The sequence below is a fragment of the Mastigoproctus giganteus genome, chromosome 4, assembly GCF_048544385.1.
Source record: "Mastigoproctus giganteus isolate SK-2022 chromosome 4, ASM4854438v1, whole genome shotgun sequence".
In the NCBI taxonomy this organism is placed as follows: Eukaryota; Metazoa; Arthropoda; class Arachnida; order Uropygi; family Thelyphonidae; genus Mastigoproctus; species Mastigoproctus giganteus.
Window position 1 is genome coordinate 120137360 of NC_143578.1, and position 23924 is coordinate 120161283.

General features: G+C 37.9%; 1 protein-coding gene across 2 annotated transcripts in view; it reads right to left on the minus strand.

Annotated features, from left to right (window-relative positions):
- The window catches only part of LOC150087024 (metaxin-1-like), a 132348-nt gene extending 119685 nt beyond the window's left edge, over window positions 1-12663 (minus strand). Inside the window, exons 1-2 of one of the 2 annotated variants that reach the window (XM_090371753.1) lie at window positions 12442-12663; window positions 3243-3309 (exon numbers count right to left, since the gene is read on the minus strand). In XM_090371753.1, the coding sequence (XP_090227879.1) occupies window positions 3243-3309; window positions 12442-12519 (145 nt within the window). In that variant the 5' untranslated portion in view covers window positions 12520-12663. Of the gene's footprint in view, window positions 1-3242; window positions 3310-10753; window positions 11186-12441 lie in introns of those variants that run through there. The other variant, XM_090371752.1, reaches the window with a different exon arrangement.
- Between the last annotated feature and the right edge of the window lie 11261 nt (window positions 12664-23924).

The following is a 23924-nucleotide window of genomic DNA, read 5'->3' on the forward strand; positions in this document are numbered from 1 at the left end:
GTCCCTCACAGCATTACGGTCCTGAGTTGCTTTGGTATTGCATTACAAATAAAAGGATTTCCTATATGAAAAATACTAATGCAGTCAGTCCTCATATAACACACGTATACATTACACGAATTCAATCATACACAATTTATAAATAAGGGAACGATATCATATATAACACGAACCGAATTCGCTTATGCACAATTCGACTTTGTGTTTACAAGAAATGGCAGTCGAACATGGAATCACCCCAACTGAACACAAGACGACAGGAATGAAGACAAGATTTTGAAAATGTATTTATGTTTTTTATATCAGTAAAGGGGAAACACATTTCACCATAATAGCTTAAAAACCTAAACAATTCCAGCTATCAGTATTATCGCAAATGCAATTAGATCGAGTTTGCTACCAGTTTATAACAGGATTCCACTAGCAGAAACACAGCTGGAAATTGTTTTTATTATTTTATGGTAGTAACCCCCAGATATGTGCTTTGGTAAAATGTGAGCTACTGAGGTGTTCATAGTGTGCCTCTGCCTTTATGGTGTTGTTTATTCAGTTGCTACATGCGCACAGCTTTGTTTATGAGCATCAAGCATGCCTCCTCAGTTTGTAATTATGCTTTATTCCCTAAAAATGAGTAAATTTCTTAAAAGGTGTGAAGAGGAAGCGTCCTGGTGAAGACACTACAGATTCAGAGAGAAAAAGAAAAGAAAAATCGATAGACAGAGGCAGACTGGGTCAAAAATTCTTACCCAGAAAAATTTGTAGTGGCCTCATATTAGTGTTTATGGCCAAAATCACACTTCTGGCCTCCGGCCTACTGGGTTTCCCCGGTAAGGCTTATGGCTAGTCCGCCTCTGTCGATAGAGGAAAAAATATGAAATTGTGAAACACTTTGAGCGAAATGAAAGACCATGTGATATTGCACGTGCTACAGGCCTAAATGAGGCAATGCCAAGAATTAGAAAGAATGCAGAGAAAATAAAAACAACTTTCATAGCAGGAACAAAAAAGTGTAACAAAAGTGTAAAAAAAAAAAAAAGTGTCTCAAAGTGTAACAAAATCCATTAGATCAAGACAAAGAATTGGAAGAGATGGAACGTCTGTTTGGATAGAAGATCAAACAAAGAACAAGTTTGCTTACGATAGAAGCAAAAGCATTAGCAATATTTTATTATGTAATGGTTGTAATAAAATATGTAAGTATTTTATTATGATTATTTATTGTGTTTGGTAATGTTTTGGTTACAAATGTTTGGTTTGGTTTTTTTTTTTTTTTTTAGGAGCATTAGCAACTAAGGCCATATTGCTCCAGGATATGCGGTGGTCATTCCTTAACCTTTCCGCATCCTCCGTATTTGGTGGTGACGGGCTCGAACCCCGGTCTAATCAAGAAGCGTGTGCTATGCACTGCTGCTCCTTCCCACCTGGCTACGGAGGCGCCGGTTACAAATGTGTGTTCAATCTTGGGTGGTTGGCACTTAACCCTATTTTTCACATAGGGCCTGTTATTTATATTGCACGAGGGTTTCTAGGAACACAACTATCGTGCTATACGAGTACTGACTGTACTAGTAATACAACTCCATTAGCTTGAAAGATGTTTAGAGGGCGTTGCCAACTATTCAGAGGATGACCAAAAACACACACAACTCAGTCCCCACTTAAAGCTCTAAGTTATTTTATTTGGCATTTGAGATTTATAGCTTTCTAATCTATTACACATCATCAAAGCCATTCTTAAATACACTCATGAGCCAAAACATTATGACCACCTACCTAATAGTGTGTTGAGCAACCCTTTGTCATGATAACTGCTTGCATGCTATTATTGTTATTTGTTTTTTTTTTTAGGAGCATTAGAAACTAAGGCCATACTGCTCCAGGAATATGCGGTGGTCATTTCCTGACCTTTCCGCATCCTCCATATTTGGTGGTGACGGGCTCGAACACCAGTCTAATCAAGAAGTGTGTGCTACGCACTGCTGCTCCTTCCCACCTGGCTATGGAGGCGCCTGCTTCTGCTTGCATGCAGCGTGGCATTGACTCCGTAAGACTGAAGATGTCCTCAGGTATCCTGGACCAGATGGACGTTCAGCAATGGAGCACGGCACTGGCATGCTACATTCCACCGCATTCCATAAATGTTCAATGAGATTGATGTCAGGAGAATTTTACTGCCAAAAGAGCACACAAAATGTTTTGACATGATCCTCAAATTATTCCTGCGCAATGTGATCCTTGTGATACAGGGGTGTTATCTTGTTGAAAGAGATCAGTGTAATTCGGATAATGGTCACTATGTAGGGCAAAATTTGGTCCAAAACAAGCCAATGTAGGATCTGGCAATGAGGGTATGTTCAATGGGGACAAGGGGAATCAGTAATGTCCATAAAAACATCCTCCAAACTGTGATACCACTGCCACCAGCCTGTTTTCTTCCAACCATGCAGTCTGGTTCCAGCTGGTCACCTGATTGCTGTTGAATTAACCCCAGGGGCTCACATTTGGTGAGTATGGGCTCACCCAGGGTCCTTAACTGGATATCATCATTCTTCTCTTTCTTTGTGATTCCCTTCTACTTCTCTCTCTCTCTCAGGGTAACTCAAATTTTTTTTTAGCTGGTGCAGCATAAGCCTCAGGCTTCCTTGCACTATATGGCTAGTAATAATAAATATACATCCTCCATCGACACAATGAAGCTGAAACCATGATCATCAGACCAGGTGACTCTTTACCAGTCATCCAATTTCCAAGAATGGTGCTCCCATGCCTACTGTCAGAACATGGAGCCTATACAGTAGTCATGGGAGCACCTGCTGCAGAGGCTCATCGATACCTCCTCCTGGCAGATTAGGGATCTATGACAATCAGTGAGCACACTAATAGGTCCTCTATTCCGTGGCCTATCTGTAAGTGTGTCTGCTGGATGGTGTGCTCAGAAATGATTCACTGTGTTCTCTGGTTGTAGTCTGCTTTTAACTGAGGGATTGAGATATCTGTTATCAAGGAGAGCACATACCAAACACCATTCATTTCAACTGTCAACGAGTGGTTCAATGAGATGAGACATGTATAAGTAATTTTTGGCTACAAGATTTATGCCAATTCTGCACAATCAAGATATTCATAACTTTATAGTCTACTGTTTTGCAAAATAAAAATACACTTTAATAGCTAAGGTATATTTTTTCCCCTTTCCCACAAATAATCAAAATTTTCTAAATCTAGTACAGAAGGCAAAATACCATATCTAGTCCATGGCTTGTTCGGTTTCCGCAGCTTCACAGGAGCACCAGAAAATCTGCAATAGGTCTAAAGAAAGAAGAATAATTATACTGCATCCTGTTTTATATATAGGTTAATTACTAACTACAAAAAAGAAATAGCTCAATATCAACACCGTAAAGGTTACTAAAAAAAAAAAGCAGACCTGACAATTAAAACTGCATGAATTACCTTTTACTTTGTTTCAATTTTCCAAACATTCAACTTTTAATCAATGATTAATTTTATTTGTGTTTATAGGTATACCACCTTAGGATAAATTTAACTGCCTTTACCTTTATTATTATGTCTTCAAATATGATCTGGAAATTCAAAAATAATCTGTCCATAATTTGATGCAATTTCGGTGCAACTTTTTTCCATCTGCTGATGTTTAGCCAGCTTACCGATGGCAACAAGTCTTGAATATTGCAATTCCTAGGTTCACAAGTAGTAGTAATAGGCATATGTTACATGAAAGCAAGCTTATGTAGCATCAACCAAAAAAAACCCCCATTTCCTCTAAAGGTTTGTCCAGTTCCTCCTGGAATTTATTTAAGCTATCAATTTCTACAACAGATGGAAGTTTGTTCCAGCAATCAACAACCGGATGGCTAAAGGAAAGTTTACGCACATCTATTCGACGACTGTCCTTCCTCAATTTGAATTTATTCTCCCTCAGTTCATAATCTGAGCAAGAGGAAAAATTCCATCAGAACTGAGCCTGCTCAACCCATTCAAGACCTTACACACCTCAATCAGCTCCCCTTGCAGGTACCTACTCACCAGGTGCTGCAATTTGCGGAACTTAAACCTCACCAATTTTGTTGCCCTTCTTTGTACTTGTTCTAGCAACTCTACATCCTTCCTAAAATGAGGCCTGCAGACTTGTAAGCAGTACTCAAAACATGGCATAACCATTGCCTTATACAAAGGTATAATCACCTCCTTTAACCTACTAGCAAAATTCCTGTATATCGTTGACAATACCCCATGACATGCTCTGGCAGCCTGTCTGCACTGCTCGGAAAACTTCATATCAATCTTGTTGCCCCATCTCTGTACTCATTCCAGCAGCTCTACATCCTTCCCAAAAATGAGGCCTCTAGACCTGTATACAGTGCTCAAGCTGTGGCCTGATCATTGCCTTATACAAGGGGATAATCACCTCCTTAGGAAAAATTCCTGTATATCATTGACAGGACACCAAGAGCTACTCTTGCAGACTGTCTGCACTGCTCAGAATTCATATCTGACTGCACGATTACCCCCAGGTCTTTTTTATTCTCTACCACCCTGAGTGTAGTACCACACAGTTGGTACATTTTTCTCTGGAGTTACTTCTACCCATATGCAGTACTTTGCATTTGTCAATGTTAAAATTCAGTTGCCATTTCTCAGCCCATCTTACCAACTTTTCTAGATTTTGTTTCAGTAGCACACTGCCATTACTGTCATTAACAACTCTGCCAACCTTTGTATCATCTGCATACATGGACATTGAGCCTTATATCTCTTCATCAATATCATTGATAAATATACAAAACAACAGTGGGACCAACACCAAACCCTGGGGGGACTCCACTAATAACATTAGTCCACAAACAGCAGCATCCATTGTACTACCACTCTCTGTCTACTCCCACTCAACCACCCTTTTATCCATTGTAGTATCTTCCCCTTAATACCATACTGCTCCCATTTGTACAGTAGTCTTCCATGCACAACAGTATCAAAAGCTTTCCTGAAATCCAAGTACAAAAACCAATTATCCTCATTATCCGAGGATAATTGGTTCCAGAAAATTTCACTTAAAACAGGGACTAAATTTTCATAATCTCTCTATACATTATAAAAGTTTTCCTCCTAGTGATATTTATTCGAGCCAATGGGAGAAGGCGAGAAGAGGGCGAGGCAATTACGTCACCACAAATGCAATTAATAATTGACAACTGCCTCCATAACGTTCACTAATCTCGTACATGTTCCCCCACTGTCTAACATTTGATGTTCCATTGTAACGTTTTTTGTATATTAATGAATACTGTGTATTTGTAAATATTTTAAATATCTATATAGTGTGTAAATAGTTTAGTTAAATATTTTAGTACTGCTCTTTCGGATGCAACAATATTCCTCATGCATTATGGAACCCGAAGCAAAAGGCCTTTGGCTAAAATCTATTATTTGGGTACCACTTGTCTCCAGTCGTAGAACGGAGTGATTGTACGGTCGAGTTCTGTGATTGGGTGATTATTGTGAATGCATTTTGTTTCCGATTGTTCTGTGTCATTGAGGAGGGGGTGCTTTGCTTAGCTTAGCTTAGGGTGTTTATCCCCCCATCCCACTGTTTTAAAATCAGAAAACGAGTTCCTGATTTTAAAACAGTGGCAAGTAGGTGGGGGGAATTACCTTAGGGATGTCAACCTAGAAGTAGAGGGGCAGGGCTAAACAGTGAATGGGACGTGCCAGTCACTGCCTTCTTCCTGACTTTTAGTCGAAGTATGGAGTAGTACCTGTGATCTGAATTTTTAGCAGATCTTTTCCTAAGTGACCTATGTAAATGCAGATAAATAATTACATAGTGATATTTATACAAGGGATGACCTTAGAATGCTGCGCACTACAAATGCACAGGTAAATAATTGCATAGGTCATTTCCTGATTAGATATTGATCAGTGCATTTTGACAGATGTGTTTTTTAAGTAGAAAAGATTTGACTTACCCTGTCATACCTCAACATTATGTAGAAAAACGTGCGTGGGGGTTGGCGAGCAAAGCGAGCAGAGCCCCCTAGTATTTATTATTTAAATAAAAATTATATGCAACTAAGCATAATATTTTAAGAGTTTAAAATTCTATCTATATAATATCAGTGTAGATACACCACAGACAACTCTTAAAGAAAAACTATGGTAATAGTGTGAAAGGAATTTCATCTGTATCCCATATTGTGCTCATCCTTCACAACAAGTTGCTCGTTTTGTTTATGTGGGCACCACCACCCAGATGGCACTGTTTCAAAGCTAGAAGGGTTTTCTTTGGTGGGTGAAAAGCCAACTAGCTTTGAAATGGTGCCGCCCACCGTGAATAAGTAACAATAGTCTTCTCTATTAGTGAAGTGTTACTTATTCGAGGCAGCGCAGTACATGATAACTCAGGAAGGATGGGGAAGCGTTGCCTATTCGGAGGATTCATGAGTAATTTAGTTCAGTGAGTGAGTGGGAGTAACTGTCCTTTTCTTTCCACAGCATTTCTTCCTCTTCCTCTCCTACTATCACTTTCCCCTTTTTATTTTCCTAAGTCTAATAGGGATAGTATGCGGATAACACAGTTTCTTATCACATACCATTTTGCAAGTGGTGCCGTCCGGGTGATGGTGGTGGTACCTACCGAGAATAACAAGCATTAGTCTTCTCCACAGGTGAAGCGTTACTTATTCAAGGTATAGCAATATATGGCAACTCAGTTGTGAAGGATGAGCACAATATGAGATACAGATGAAATAATGAATTTCACACCACTACCATAGTTTTTCTTTAAGAATACTATAAAATATTATTACTACATATATTACTATATAGTAATGTTTATTATGTATTTGTACATATAAAAAAATGGATGAAGGAACTGAAAAATTAGAAAATTATTTTATTAGACATTTATTATAATATGTTGCACAATGTAAGGATAAGTAAAATTTATTTTTCAGTTGTACGAATAAAAAATGAATCCAGAGTTTGTGTTTTTTTTTGCTGTATTTTTTCAGATAAAATTGTGTTGTAGCATTTAGTTGTCTTTAATTTCACACTTAACTTTTGTTGCACGATCATGAAGAAGATCATTCTTACAAAAAATTTAAGTGTTTGGTCAATTTTCTCAAGGGAAAAAGCTTTAATTCTTTAATTTTCAAATCCTCGTAACTGGGAGGACTCCGATAATGAATACTCAGATACTGTGGACCCCTGTATATGATATGAAAATTATTTTTTTGCATCTAGTTCCTATGTAAACACATAGTATCCAATCAAATTTGTCAGATAAGACTGTCCCTTAACAAAGCCATGCTGTGTCTGAATTATTACTGCAGTCTTCCTAGATGATCCTGCAATGCTTCTTTAACCAGTGACTCCATTATTTTCCCCAGAATAGAAGTTAAACTAACAAGTCTATAATTACTTGTGTCACCCTTTGATCCCCTTTGTGAATTGGGGATACATTTGCATATCTCTAGTCCAGTGGAGACTTCCCCTTAGTCTCTCATAGGATGCTCTCATAATTATGGTCAAGGGTTTGCTTACTTCCTTTGCCACCTCTTTTAATACACTGGTGTGCAAAACTTAAGGGCCAACACTATTTCTAAAGGTTACAACCACAGAATCTTTACTTAAGGTACTCTACCGATGAGAGTAGATTCAGTCTCAGCAGCGATTCTGGACGTCAGCTAATCTGAAGAGAGGTTGGCACACGGTATCACCCCGCAAACATCACTGAAAGGGATTGATATGGCAGTCGAAGTGTTCTCGTCTGGGGAGGCATTATCTTGGACGGACGTACACAACTCCAGATACTGGAAGGCGTACTATAACCGGTGAATGCTACTGTACTGAGGTAATCCTTCCCCATATGTGTCTGTTCCATGGTGCCATTGTTTGTGTTTATGGACTATAACACCACACCCCATCGCACTGCAGCTGTTGATATGCTTTTGGAAAGTGAGGACATTGTTCGTATGGATTGACCTGCCCATTCCACAAATCTAAATCCCATCAAACACATATAGGACACTCTGGGGAGATCCCTAGCGGCACGTCCACACCCACCAGAAAATGTTCACCAGCTGAAGATGGCGCTGACAGAGCAATGAACGATGTTACTGCAAGAACTTATCAACAACATTGTTATAAGTAGGGACAGGCGGTGCAAAGCCTGCATCGACATTAGGGGTGGCCATATCTCTTACAGAAGACCACCTCTTCCCTTTGTTCCATCTTTGGCAGTGATGCAGCTGTATCATGGCAGCCGGTGCTATGTTGCCATTTTTGAATGAAGTCCATCTGTACCGTTTTGTTTCCGTTGTTGTGTCGGTGTTGTTTCCTTCATTTCTGTACCTCACGGTGTTCCTTTGGTATGCTTTTCCCATATCCAGGTCACTCCTATGAGAAGCTACAGCTAAAAACCTGACTGGTGCGTAAATTTTGCATACCAGTGTATAACTCGATAAATTCCATTCACCCCATGTGCCTTTCTTATGTTTAACTTCAACAATTTCTCCTACACTTTGCTTTCATTTTTAACAAAATAATTTAGCTCCCTATTAGAGTTTAATAAGCTTATGTCCGAAACTTCCCTACAGAAATTCCTCACATGTGAATGAGGATGGAATTACTCATTCAGCTTGTCAGCTATCTGAGTAGGATTATCAATCTAACCATCGATATCAAGTGGACCAATCTGATTCACCCTTTACTTCTAATGTTCCATCTACATTCACATGTGAGGAATTTCTGTAGGGAAGTTTTGGACATAAGCTTATTAAACTCTAATAGGGAGCTAAATTATTTAGCTAAAGTAAAGAAGTTCTCGCTGTTTTTCTTAGCATCCTTTGCCAAAGATTTCTGATAATCACTATCACCTAGTGGTTCTTTATCTGCACATTCTTAATGCATGAAGAATCACTGCTGATAATCAGATCAAGAATATTACTACCTCTTGAACATGCTGCTGTAAAAAACAATCATCCAATTAATCCACAAAAGTCTTGCTAGTGTGCGAGTGACCAACCCACAAGTTCCAGTCAATATCTGGGAAGTTAAAATCCCACATTATAAGAGAATCTGCTTTACTTGCCCACTATTTCCCTGTACAGTTGTTCATTCTACTCATCAGAGTCGTTAGGCCTATAACACACTCCTACTCTCAACTTGGTTTCCCAGTGTTTATGTCACACCAAATTGACTCAGCACTGCACTGTCCACCCATGTCAGCTAGATGCACTTCCTTAAATTTTGTTTCTTAACTAACAGCATAACCCCTCCTCCCCTTCTGTACAAGTTTTACTCCCCAAATTCCAATTCTGCATTCCTTATCTCTGTGTGACACCACATCTCAGATATCCCATCAGCCTTTGATGTCTTCACTAGCACTTCAAAGTTATCAAATGTATTTACTGTACTCCTAGCATTGGTGTGCATGCAAGTATACATGCACCTGCTCTTATTGTTAGCTACTGTAACACAGCCCATGTATTTACTTGTTCCACAATGACTCCCAGCAGCCCTTGAAATCCCCAGTACCTCACTTTCCAGGCTGCTGCTGCTCATTCCAATAGAAGCAGTGCAAGAATCACTTTCACCTCTGCCTGTGGCTATCGTTAATCTATTATTCTGTGAACCCCCCCCGAACTAGCAGTTTTCCAACCCACCTAACACTGCCTTGATAGCATCAGTAAATATCCTTGCACTCTTTCTTTTTAAGTGTATCCCATCCCTGTAGAAACAATCTCATCTGTCAACAAGCACAGACCACGCTGAGAAAAATTCTATCCTCCAGGGCCGAAATGATTAACAAGGCTGTCATCATATACTCCCTCCTATCTCGTCTGGGCAGAATTGCAGACACTTTCAAATTTAACCCTAACTCAACTTTTTTTTAACATTGACCTGTAGTCAATGTCAAAAAAAACAAAGAAATTTTTAGAAATTTCAAAGACAAAGGCTAATTACCTGGATATTTTAACATGAGGTGAAACTAATTTATTTAAACTTCTACACTAATCCTTCTGCAGTTGTATCTTTTCCAGATCTGTGCAAGCCTGCCCTTAGATAGTGGCAGTTTGTCTCCCATAGAACCATATTACTTTTGTCCTTGCTCATTTTATTTGGTCTGTGATCTGCTGCCACTTAAACTCTGGTAGTTCTTTTGGCACTGTGCAGGATCTTATTTTTAAATAATGACTGCATTCTGGACTAAGGTTTATACTTTCTTTATGGTTGATGGCTTTTCTTCTGATGAAGGATTCTTTGAACAGTCTCCTAACATAATTTAAATCTGTTGATAAGTATGGAAACATAAATATTGAAGTCCCACTTCAACCCACATTCTATTTTTAAATAATTTATAATGCAGCCACAAACAATATTTAGTGATTTTTTTTTTCAATCCTGTCTTCCTTTGTACTGTGTAAATAATATATCTTTTACAAAAACAATTATTAAAAAAAATAAAAAATTATTTCAACATAACTTGTATTTGTAATCACTGAATTTCATTTTCTGAAAATTGTAACACAGCAGCACAGTTTTTAATGAAATTTATTTTTTTCAGTTAATCCACATAAGTACTATAAAATTGAAATATCTTATTATAAATTCAATTAGTTATTTTTTAAACTAAAAAATTTCAATTTCATAATGCCCAATTTAGAAATCTGTAATATGTCACCCCAATGTTGCTGAATCATTTTACTCTTACTGCAATTAGAGTACTTACATTTAAAAAGATTTCTTTTCTGCTCATCCTCCAAGTCCTAAGGTGAACAGAGGAGTTTACATCTTCATTGGAACTTTTTGGCAGCCCACTGATAACTAGCACTGCAGTTATTAGTGGGTTCTGCATTTTTTTGTGGATACATACTAGCTTGATTTCACAGTGTGCATAATCATATTTTCATACCATTCTATTTTGTGCAACTACCTGGATTAATCCCTATTAGACTTAGTCTAATAGAAGTTAATGGTTCATCTGTACCGAAAATGATGTCTGAAATACCACACATACTATTTAATGCTTGCTCATTTAAAAGCTCCTTCTACCTAAATTATTTTTTACCACCTAATTGTGTCTACCTCTTAGAGGTACTGAAAGTGATCACATCAATAGATGCTATATTTTTGGCTAGAAAATACAAAACTCACGGGGGGGGGGGGGGGGTGTCTTTCAAACATCCCAGGCTGATTATTCAAGGGATAACACAGCAAATGGTTTCACTGAGGGATATCTGATAAGGAAAACTGTTACCCGGAAAAGTGGAATCCAAATATGCTTGTCAACTACTCTTGAACATTGATTAGAGAAGCTCCTGTTATAAAAGGAAAATATAAACAAAAAAAGTTTGCATTAATCCTTGGCAATGGGTCAAAGTACCTTCCCATTCCATTGTTGCCAATGGCATTCAATGATTCAAACCATCTACAAAGTTGATTTGCAGTGTTAACCATCCAGCATCTTACAACCCATTGATCTGATGCATTTGAAAGTCATCGGCTGCACATAATGTTAAAAGCAGTGCGTGCTCCCAGTCATTCACTTTCTGTTTTGTTTGCTTGCTAACATTTAGTTATAGCTGTAAATGTAGGCAATTTCAGTTAAAATTAGTTGTGTTCCTGCATTTTGAAAATACCTCCCCAGTAGAACTCATACATCGCCTCTGCTGTTAGTAGCATGCTTTCGAAACAAACTTATATACTCTCTCTTCGTTCAATTCAATTGGCAAAAAAATAGGGAGGGGGATTTATAACGGTGATCGAATTATAAAATATTAACAAATGGAATGCTAAAATTTGGCAACAAAACAGGATTAAATATATTTTTTTATAAGGAGTTCATTCAAATAATGTAAACATTATACATCAGTTGTCTCACTGGTTCTTATATTCAGATCACGACTAATTACAAATATGCTCAAATGCGAATTTTTTTTCTTACCAGTTTCGAAAAAAACTTTTTCGAATTTAACAGCCGAAACGTTTTAAACGTAAAAAAAAAAAAAAAGGCATCCCCCGTCCAATTAAGGCAGAGAAATATTTCCATGCAACTGCATTACATTTTAATGTGATGACCCAGTGGCGAAAGTACGATACCGAAACCACAGGAGGGGAAGAAATAGTAACATATCCAACTACCTATCTTACTATTCCGTGGCTCTATAGTTGGTTTAACTGATTGTTAAGGAGCACGTGTTAAAAAGTTCGTGAATCTCGCAAGGGAGTGAGTTTAGAATATTTAGTTTTGCTACTATATCAACCACATTGTTATAATACATTGATTATTGGACAGGTCACGGATGCTATTTTACTGTATCATTACGAACAAAAAAACTAATTTTCACTGTATGGCGAAATATCAAGATCCTTATAAGATACTACAACTTTCAAAAGTCTGCGTATAATACAAATTACCATCACTTGTAGACAATTCACATCAACGCAAGGAAGACCCCAATCTCCATCCCACACATCTAACTCCATTGTTACCATGCTGTAGTCAGTGTAGCGACAGGCAAAATCGAATGCGACAGTCAAATGAATTCATTCGATTTTTATTTCATACCAGCGAGTGAATTCATTCGATTTTTATTTCATACCAGCGAGTGAATTCATTCGGGGAATGACAACCAATCATAAGCAAATCACGAATGGAGCTACAAAAAGCGAAGCGGCAATAGGAAGACACTGAATGTACGTGCAGTGTCAATCTAGCATATAGGGAATGGCAGTTTTTGAAAAATCTGAGTGGCATTTAATGTCAAAATTAAACTACATTTCACAATTTTCTTTTCAGTTTTTCATTTGTCGCATTTTGGTGCTGTTGTTTTCATATTTTGAAAGGAGAAAGAGCTGTAGATTTTCACATTTGAAAATGCTTCTTCTCCACAAGAAATAATATTTCGAAGGTAAATTCCTACCTAAAAGTTTAGAATCACGTTCCAGTTTTATTCATTTTCAAACTTTTTAATAAAATATCAACTTGTTTATCAATTGTTGTTAAAATATTTCTGTTGCTTAAACAAACAAAAAAAAAACTGAAATAAGTTTATTAAGAAATTTTTGAATATTCCAGAAAGGTGTAGAAGATTCCTGAATATGGCAGAGAGTGCGAATATTGTTTCAAAATTTAAAGATTGTAGATGATTCTAAAGCGTTTTTTAGAATATTTTGTAGGCGAAAGAGCTGCAGATTTTCACATTTGAAAATGCTTCTTCTCACAAGGAAATGATATTTCGAAGGTAAATTGTTACCTAAAAGTTTAGAATCACGTTCCATTTTTATTCATTTTCAAACTTTTTAATAAAATATCAACTTGTTTATCAATTGATGTTAAAATATTTTCTGTTACTTAAAAAAAAAATAATAATAAGTTTATTAAGAAATTTTAGAATATTCCAAAAAGGTGTAGAAAGTGGAACTATTATTTCAAGGTTGTAGATGATTGTAGAGCGTTTGTAGAAAGTGGGAGTATTATTTCAATATTATAGAAGATTCTAGATTGTTTTTCAATGATATAAATTGAGGAGTAAGAATTGTAACATAAAATCGAATAACCGTAAGTCAAAGTGTTAGGTGTAAGTTCTGTGTTTCGTAATAAAAATGGCAACAAATAGGAAACAGTGTTTAAGTCTCATTGCAGATAAGCGACCGTGGTGCTGGAATCTTTAGCCTGGCTTAAATATTAATTACTCTGTAAAAAGAAAGTTATTCTTGAAATAGGCCTTGGGAATAGGAAAGTTACTACAACTGCAATTGACTACACCAAAAGAATATGAACAAAACTTTATTAAAATAAAATTATATAAAATTTTTTGATGTAAAAATAAAAATGCACTAAAAATATTATAGTTAAAAGCCATAAAAATATAGATAAAAATAAAATACGTAATTTTAAAATTGTACAAGAAACATTACAAACTAAAATCAATAAAACAACATGCAGCTTTCAAAAGAAACGAACTCCTTTATCGACAAAGGAACTTTACTGTTACACAAGTCTTTAAATTAAACAGCGCGATGACGGCTCATAGCACGTATTTTTGTACGAGCATGAGAATGCTCCTACAAAAACTTGCAAACATTGGCAAAAAAACTAGGTGCTTTATTTGATTAACGGAGTACAAACTAACATTCGACAATTCAAGCAGATTAGCAATTTGAAGGACAAACCACTATCAGAAAACCACACCTAACAAGGGAAGCACAAGGTAAGACCATAACATTGATTTCTAAACACAATCGTTGACTTACTGCACCTTACATCATTGCTGACTTCAGTAGGAACAGAGAAAAGTTCATGTTTACATCCACTGTAAAACTTCGTCTTAAAAAAGCAGGTTTTCACATCAGAAAGTGGTACAAAAACCCTTATAAAAACCGGAAAATAGAAAGAAACGGTTCGTTTGGGTTAAGAGCCATCAACGTGGACAATTGAAGAATAGAAGAACGTACAGTGTATAAATGAATACAAATTTGAAATTTTTTATCCCGATTTTATGACACGATCAACTGAAAAAAAAAGGTTCCACATCGTTTAGTGCCTACAGTCAAGCATTATGGTTGTTCCATCACGATCTAGGGTTGCTTATCTTTTTCTGGACAGGGTGACATTACCGGAATTAAAGGAATGTTAAGAAAAAAAGGTTATAAAAACATTCTTCAACGTAAGTTCTGCAAATCGTAGCTTCAGGAGACTATGGTATCCAAGAGATAAGTGTATAAGACCTTGATGGTTTGAGCAAGCTCAATGCTGATGGCATTCTTCCTCATGCTCACACCCCAGGGGTTCACATCTGGTGAGCATGCGCTTGGCACACCTAGGGTCCAGAGCTGGATATCATCATTCTTCTCTTTCTCTCTCTCAGTAATTAGTATTAATATTAGTAATGGCCGCATGGTGCAAGAAAGCCTACGGCTTATGCTGTACCAGCCAAAAAAAAAAAAAAAAAAAAAACCGAATAAAACAATGATAAAAAAACAAACTAATTATTAATAAAAGAAAAGGAAATTAAACCTATCATTCTATGCGTTTCACTCACCCGCAGGTACTATCCAGATGTCCTTTGAATTTCCCCAAACTGTCAGCCTCTATTGCCCGAAACATCTCCAACCGTAACTTGAATTTATGTCCCCTAGTTCTAGCATCAGTTATAATCTTGAAAATTTCGTCTTCATTCATTTTACTGATGCCTCTCAAAGCCTTAAACACCTCAATCAAATCTCCTTTAAGGTGACTAGTTTCCAAACTCTGCAACCCACATATTCAAAGTCTTTCTTCATAAGGACGCCCTTTTGACGATCTCACCAGGCGAGTAACCCGTCTTTGCACCCTTTCAAGAAGCTCGATGTCTTTCTTAGGTGTCTCCACACTTGCACACAGTATTCCAAGTGTGGTCTAAAAAAAGCCTTATATAATGGGATTATCACGTCCCTATCTCTACTTGCAAAAGTTCGACATATCATCGATAAGACACCATGGGCCTTCCTTGCAACCTGTTTACAATGCTCAGAGAATTTCATGTCTGACCGTATTGTAACACCCAAGTCCCTTTCCTCCAGTACTGGGTTCAGTTGAACTCCACCAAGTGAATAAGTTATTTTGGGATTACTGTTTCCCAGGTGTAATACCTTACACTTTGTTGGATTAAAGCAAAGCTGCCACTTTTCTGACCATTCCTGAAGTCTATATAGGTCTCTCTCTCCCTGAAGAAGCTCAGCTTGACAGTGACTCTACCAATTTTAACATCATCTACAAATTCAGACATCAAGCCATCTATCCTTTCATCAATGTCGTTTATGAAAATTAAAAACAACAGTGGTCCTAATACTGATCCATGGGTAACCCCACTTCTTACATCAACCCAATCTGAGGAATAGCCATTTATCACAACCCTCTGCCTCCTGCCCAGAAGCCATCCTGCTATCCACCTAAGGATTTCCCAGTGATTCCAACCTGTCCCAGCTGATAAAGCAACCGCTCATGTGGGACTGAGTCAAAAGCTTTGCTGAAATCTAAATAAAATAAACAATGTCGAAATTATTCCCTAAATCCAGCTCATGAGTGACCCTTTCAAAATAGCGAATGAGATTTGTTAAACATCATTTTCCCTTTACAAAACCATGATGAGTATCCTTGAGAATTTCTATCCAAATGATCCCGAATCCCACCCTTGATAATTGCCTCCATGATTTTCCCTACCCTGACGTCAGACTGACAGCTCGATAATTTTCCACTTCACGGTTAGAACCACACTTATGTATGGGAGATACACTGGCACTTTTCCAATCCAACGGAATCTTCCCAGAGTCTAGTGATGCTCGTATAATTAGACTCAATGGTTCAATGAACTCACTTGCCGCCTCCCTTAAGATTATAGGGTATATTCCTTCAACTCCAGGAGCCTTACTGGCCTGTAGGATCGCAACTTTTTTCCTTAAATAATCTTGCGAAATTTCAATATCATTAATTATATATTTTTAAACTTCGCTACCACAATTTCCCATTTCCACAAATGGTTATTCATCTGTAAATATCGATGCAAAATAACTGTTGACTTCATCTGCAACGGCATCTGCTGTATTTAACACTATCCCCTTTCCCTTACGTAAAGGTCCGATCTGGTTTGCCCTGCTGTTCTTTGGATTTATATATGTGAAGAATTCCTTATCCCTCTCTTTGCTCTGTTTACTAGCGATTTCTTGTCGAACTTTTCTGTGGCTCTATTATAAATCAACTTGTAGCTGTTATAGGCTTCAGTACTTTTCATTGCTCTGTAACCTTTCCATGCCACCTTTTTCTGCTCAAGTAATGTGACAATTTCACTATTCATCCAACTTGGAACCCTTCTCGTGGAGTATTTTTTTAATGGTAAATAAGCATTCAAGGCGTCTGTGATTAATATTTTAAAAGCATACCACAGTTCAATTGTATTCATTCTCTGTGCGATATCTACCCAGTTAATAGAGGCAATGTAGCACCTTAAGGCATCATAATTTCTTTTCTGAAATTATAACTCATTCCTTTGCCTTTTACGACTTCATCATACACTGTAGAACTCCGTGATGGCTTCCTGCTACTGATTCCTCTACTGTCAGCCTTGTTATGTCATCTGATTCATTGGTGATGATGAGGTCTAGGATATTCTTTTCTCTAATACTTTACCTGACATGTTGATAATAATAACATTCGTATAGCTGATTTAAAAATTTTGTTCCCCATGTCGAGTTTCCTTCCCATTTACTCCAATCAATTAGAGGCAAATTGAAATCACCCATAATAAGACATTGACACTTACTTGCCCATTTCATTTGCATGTAGAGGTTTTCGGTATAATCTTCAAAATCACCTGGTCTGTAGATTACTTTTACTTGCATTATACCTTTGTTTCTAACTATCTCACACCATACAGATTCTATAGTTTGCACTTGAAACGTCTGAATCCGGGAAAGCTATCATCACACTCAAGGCTGCTTCTGATAAGGAGCATTACCCCACCACTCCTCCTGTCTACCCTATCCATCCTGAGTACATTATACAAGCCGTACTGAAACTCATCATCCCAATTTCCGGGTGGCACCACGTTTCCGTAAGCCCTATTATGTCCGCGTTACTTGTTTTAACCAGTAGTTCGAATTCGCTTATTTTATAGACGACACTTCTAACATTACCATATAACCAATTAAGACTTACTGTTTCTCTATATTTAACAACCCTAACACAACCCTTGAAACTTTTTGGGCTCTCTACACGGGTATTAGCTACCCGCTCACTTGAAACGTTTCTGCCCCCAGAATATGTCCAGTTGGGGTAACAGATAAGAACGATTTGAGGTATATGCAAGAATTACTTTGACCAATATTATCAGATAAACGCATGTCAGTATTAGCCCCCTCCCCCCAACTAGCAGTTCCCCTGAATCTTTAAAGTATCCTGAATAATACTGGCAAAATATTTTCCACCACCTTTGTTTAAGTGTATCCCATCTCTACAAAACAAATTCCTACTACCTACAAGTGTGTCCCACGCTGATAGAAATTTCCCCCCCTAAAGCCCTGCAGAGTCATTCAAGTCTTGAGTTAATCCACAAGGCTTTTAACGTATAATCCCTCCTATTTTGTCTGAGCAGAATTGCAGACACATAGACATTGTGGCCTAGCTCGCGGCATTTCCTCAGCATGGTCCTGTATTTTTCCAAAAAATCGTCAGACCGTGTACGTTTAATGTCATTAGTCCCCACATGAATATTAATATTCTATTTACCCCCCTTAAAATCTGACAATCTGTTGGTGACATTAATAGTTGCTCCCGGCAGACATACCCTGGTTCTGTTCCACCTGTCCTTATTACAAAAAATATTCCCCGTTTCCCTGACAATAGAAACTCCTAATAAAACAAAGTCCTTTTGAACCAGAGTAGTTTACACTTTGTTTTTCAATTTTGAGGCCCGAATCGGGTGTGCATCACTTGGTAGATTGCTGGAGTCTTCAGTCCGTGACGAGCTCCCAGATGCATTATTCTCGAGAGCAAGCACCCGTTTTTTCAGTGACTCAAATTGTTCCATCAATGCATCAAATTGTAATTTAAGATCAGTGCATTCCTTACATCGATCACAAAGAAAAGAATCCCCAGATGAGCTAGGGTTAACCATCATGACAACCTTGGAAAACATTCTACAGGTTCCGAAACTCACCCGTAAATCGCCATTGGCTATTTCCGTGTGAGTCACGATACCTGTGACGTGTTTAAGGCAGATCTCGTAATTACCATTATAAAATTAGCTAAATGTCAATGAAAATTAACTTTAAAAAATGATATCTATAATATTATAAAAATGAAACTGTTACAGGATAACCTATAACAAAATAATCCAACAATATACTAAATAAATCGAATATTTAAATATTTTCAAATATTCAAAATAATCCAACAATATACTAAATAAATCAAATGTTGGCAATAATCAAGAGTAATCCAATTCACTTAACTGAGGAGCCCTGACGAAGCCTGTCCACTCACCTCGAAAGGCAACCTCAGAAATTTCAGAAATTGATTTTTTGCCTGGTGCAGCAAAAGCCTCAAAGCATCCTTGCACCATATATCTAATAATGATAATGTTAATGATTACTCATTTTAGGAGACATCAATTCAAATTCGGGAAAGAAAATTGTAGAAAAGATGTGCCGAAATCTCCCTTTACTCAGCGGGTGGGTAGTAGTAGGAACAAACTTTCATCTGTTGTAGTGGAAGTCAAGAACTTGAATAAGTTGAAGGCAGAACAAGACAAACGTTTGGAGTGAATTTATGGGTGAAATGAGCAGTTTTTTTTTTTCTTTTATTTGCGCTGATGCTATATAAACTTGGTTTCTTGCATCATATGTCTCTGCAAATGCTAATAATAGAAAATCGTCCGTAGTTCGATTTTGTGAAAGAAATTTTATATCAAAATAAGACAGTAGCACGAAGCATAGTTCTTTTGTGGAAGATATTTTATTACCAATTATAATTTTATAAATTTTTTATAATAAATTATTATTATTTCTAATTAAATTTATAGTCTTGCAAACTGTGTGTGCTGCTCAGACACCATGAGCTACTTTGAGCAGTGCAGACGGTCTCAAAGAGTGGTTTATGTTGTATTTTCAATGTAGATATCCAGGATGTTTTCTAGCAGGGATGAGGAGGTGATTATCCCCTTGTTTAAGGTAATGGTCAAGCCACACCTTGAGTACCAATACTGAACTGGAGGCCTTATTTTAGGGAGAATGTAGAGCTGCTGGAAGGAATACAGAGAAGGGCAACAGGATTAATGAATTCGAAAAAATGGTTGCTCTTACGAAGAAAAGCTTAAGTTTTGCAAATTACAGTGTCTGGAGACTATGCATTTGCAAGGTGATCTGATTGCGGTGTATAAGGCCTTCAATGGTTTGAGCAAGATCAGTACCAATGGGTTTTCTTCCTATTGCCCAGATTAATCGCCTGAGGAGACGTAAATTCAAATTGAGGAAAGACAGTTATAGAACAGATGTGCTCAAGTTTGCCTTTAGTCAGCGGATCGTTGATTGCTGGAATAAACTTCCATCTGTCGTTGTAGAAGTGGACAGCTTACATAAATTCAAGGCAGAATTAGACAAACATTTGGAGCGAATAGATGGGTGAAATAAGAATTTTTTTTTTTTTTGCTGATGCCACATAACCTCTTTCTTGCATCAAATGACTCTACTAATACTAATGTTAATAATTTACAATAATTTTTTTTATATGACCCGCCTCCATTGTCATTCAGACGGATAATATATATTGTGCAAAAAGGATAGATGGAATAGGACTAGATTGTGACTGCAAGGGGTAGAAGTTGATGACATTGTAGAGCAGATATCATCTTTCAAGGGCACAAAGGGTGATATTGTTGTACACGTTCGCACTAATGATATTAAAAGTAGGAGATCTGTAATCTTACTTAAGAAGTATAGCTCAATGATGAAAAAATGTCGTGAGTGGGGTTAAATTTCAAAGTGCCTGCAATACTGTCTAGACACGATAGGAGCGAATACATGATTAGAGCTTTGTCAATCAATCCGGCCTTGGAGAGATTGTGCAAGGCATGAGGTCGAATTTTTTAGCGTAAGGTGCACTCATTGACTCATTTCACACACAAAGACGCGCTCAATCCTATTAAAAGGGACACTAGACACTCGTCGGCCGCTACAGATTAAAATTGAGGAGAGTACCATCAAGCTTAGCACTCAACTAAAGTATCTTGGAATCATTTTAAACTCAAACTTCTTCCTCAAACAACATCTCCTCTACCGGAAGTAGAAACTCAGAAAATAGACGGTCATGATTGCAAGAATCACTAGAAAAGAGAGGGGACTAAAACGAAGAACTGGAGCACTCTACTACAAAGCGCTTTTTATCCCAGCAATAACCTACGGCTCGCCTATATGAATTACCAAGGCAGTTGCAGCTGTTAACAAAATAATTCTTGACACCATCCAGAGAAATATTCTATTAAGTATAACTCGTGCCTGCTGTATGTACGGTGTGCATCCATGCCCTACAGACCCTGGCAGGTGTGCTTCCCCTTGATCTAGAGGTGGTGCGTAGTGGGCTAATGTAAATTAGCCCACTACGCACTCTAGAGCAATCAAACGACTTTTATGGGGTACACAACAGAGCCGGCAAATAATCGGAACAAGAAAAAAACGTGCAGTGCTGCACCTGCGGCAGGCATGGAAAGAGAGATAGTCAAACTTCTGTAAAGGAGAAATCACAAGAAAATTCATACCTCAAGTCAGCAGAGTCTACCCCAGAACCCCAAATTGGTTCTTCTCAGGATTACAGACAAGTAATTACATACCTACTGACAAGTAATTGTGCCATAAATGGCAAGCTAAATAATATGAGAATTGTAGATGACCCAAATTGTGGATGTAGAGCGTTAGAGACTTGGCAACACATAATGTATGAACGTGAATGTTATGAGGATCTCCAAAGCATCCTGATAACCAAGACTACATACATTCCTCGTAATCGGAAACACCTTTTACTGGACCCGGAATAAGAATACATTGCGTTCAATAAGTTTGCGCGGAATCTGTTTGTAAGGATGAGGACATTGATTGCCCTGCACAACAAGGCAGGAGATTAACAAAGTAGACCATTGACCAGCAAGGAACCTTAGTAAAGGAATGGTGCCCCTATCAACAAATCCTTACTGACTGAACACCCAGAAATGACACCTAAAATTGACGCTACTAAATAGAAATGGCAATGAAGAAGAGGAGGATGCCTATGGCGACATGACACTAATGATGGATATGTCTCAAATCAGCCTCATGTCTGATGGACCAGAACTAACTACCCACAGTGCGCCAAGTAGTAGTACAAGATTCCCTACCAAAACCGAAACTAGCAAATGGAAGAACTGGAAATACAACTGAAGTATGACAAATACCAACTAATGGAATGACCTTCTAGTCCTCCAGTCGGGGTGTTAGGGAGAACCACATCCTGAATCTGACTTTCTGCCATTTGGCGATCTAATCCAGGTGCTCTGACCTGGTTTCTTTAAATTCCTATCCCCTGGCAGGGATGGGAGTGGAAGGTTCCCATCTCCTCCCGTCCCTTAGGTGAAGCCTGCATGGGTAGCACAGTGGTATCGTCACCGTCCTCCCCACACCGGGTGGAAAAGGCCTGGGTTCGAATCCCGTCGATGACGCGAGGAACTTTAGTGGGCTTTTTTCACTCCGTGGCTGAGTTAGTCGGTCTCAGGCGTAGATAGCAAGGTTTTTTTCCCTCAGAAACTGGGGTTTTTTCGTCCAGCAAAACAGGCAAATCGACCAGAGAACACACGCAATTTACAGACATGAATACGGGTTAATGTAATCATTAACGGGTAACCCTAATAAAGTAATTTTTTTTTGTCCCTTAGGTGATATGGCCTGTTGGTAACCGAAAACCGCACTCCCTTGTGTGGATCTGTTTTTTCCTCTTTCCTGGGGAAGGGGGGGAAGAGTTTTTTTTTTCTTCTCTCCTTCTTGCCTCCCCCATATTTTTACTCTGGTGGGGAATGGGCATGACCCACTGAAAATGGGGGTCACCTTCCTATCCGACCCCTCTTCTTCCTATTTTCCCCCAATCTTCACCCTCCCCTCCCAACACTTTCTCTTGTAGAGCGACTGCCCCACATGTCCAAATTTAAATCACATCAAATTTTGCCCGACCTTTTAGGTTCTCTGGAAATAGTTCTTTCAGCGCTTTCTAAATGTAGTTTACCGAAATCAACCGCGATCGCTCCAACCTTTATTTTAGATCCTAGCCACCGAAATCCCAGGAAAGTAAGTGGCAGGAGCTGCAAGGGTATAATTAGTTTCTTGGTACACCAGGCCGGCGTCCCCATCGCTAGGTATAGTAAGACCGGGTCCCACTAGGGGCCCGGCGGCCAACAAGCCGGATGAACAATGGACACAACAAACTACATAGCACATGACACATACATTACTTTTAAACCTCTGGCATAGACAGGTTACTGTCACTCGATACATAGAACACATGCAGAGATGGGAGAAATCCTCGGAGCTGTCTGACCCTCAACGTACCTATACCCAGTGCTATTTTTGTGAAAAAAAAATAGGTGCCGGTACTCATTCTTTGCTATCAGGAAAAATTGAAAATTAAAAGGACATAAAAAGTACAGTACTCTAAAAAATTATTTCCTGGTGCTGTTACTTAGTAGTAATGTTTTTGGAATCAGAACAACAAATTAAGTTTATTAACACAGTTTACTAAGCATAAATTTATTATTCAAGTATATAAAAAATAAGTAATAAGTAAAAATATAAACAAAATAATTTCATAATAAAGTTTTTATAGAATATTACAAATTTTTATTGAGTTCTCATCCAGCACACTATGCCGACTTCATACTGTTTGTGTCTGTTGCTGAATGACGTTTCCGAAGCAGCTACGAATTGACTTATTTGCTGGATCGAAATGTGTCACCAGTAGGCCTACAATTTTAAGAAATATTAGTGAAGAAATTGTTTTTGTCATCAACGAAGCTCTGGTTGGGCTGACGATCAGATTCATTTGTGAAAATCCTCATTCACGTTCATTCAATGAAATTGGTATCGTATTCAGAGCTTTCATCGAATGCTCTTCAATTTTTCCAAAAGCCGTATTTTTAATTAGGTATCCCCGAAATGGACGATTGTATCTCTCATTTTACTGAAGCCTAATTGAAAATTTTCTAAATTCATTCTCACCAAATGCCAACATTTCATGTTTAGGTTTCGTTGTCGTCATTTTCCTTCCATCGTCATCGATATTGTCACTAGTTCTTAAAATTTGCATTTTTCTTTTTTTTCTTTTTTTCTTTTTTTTAAACTGTCCAAAA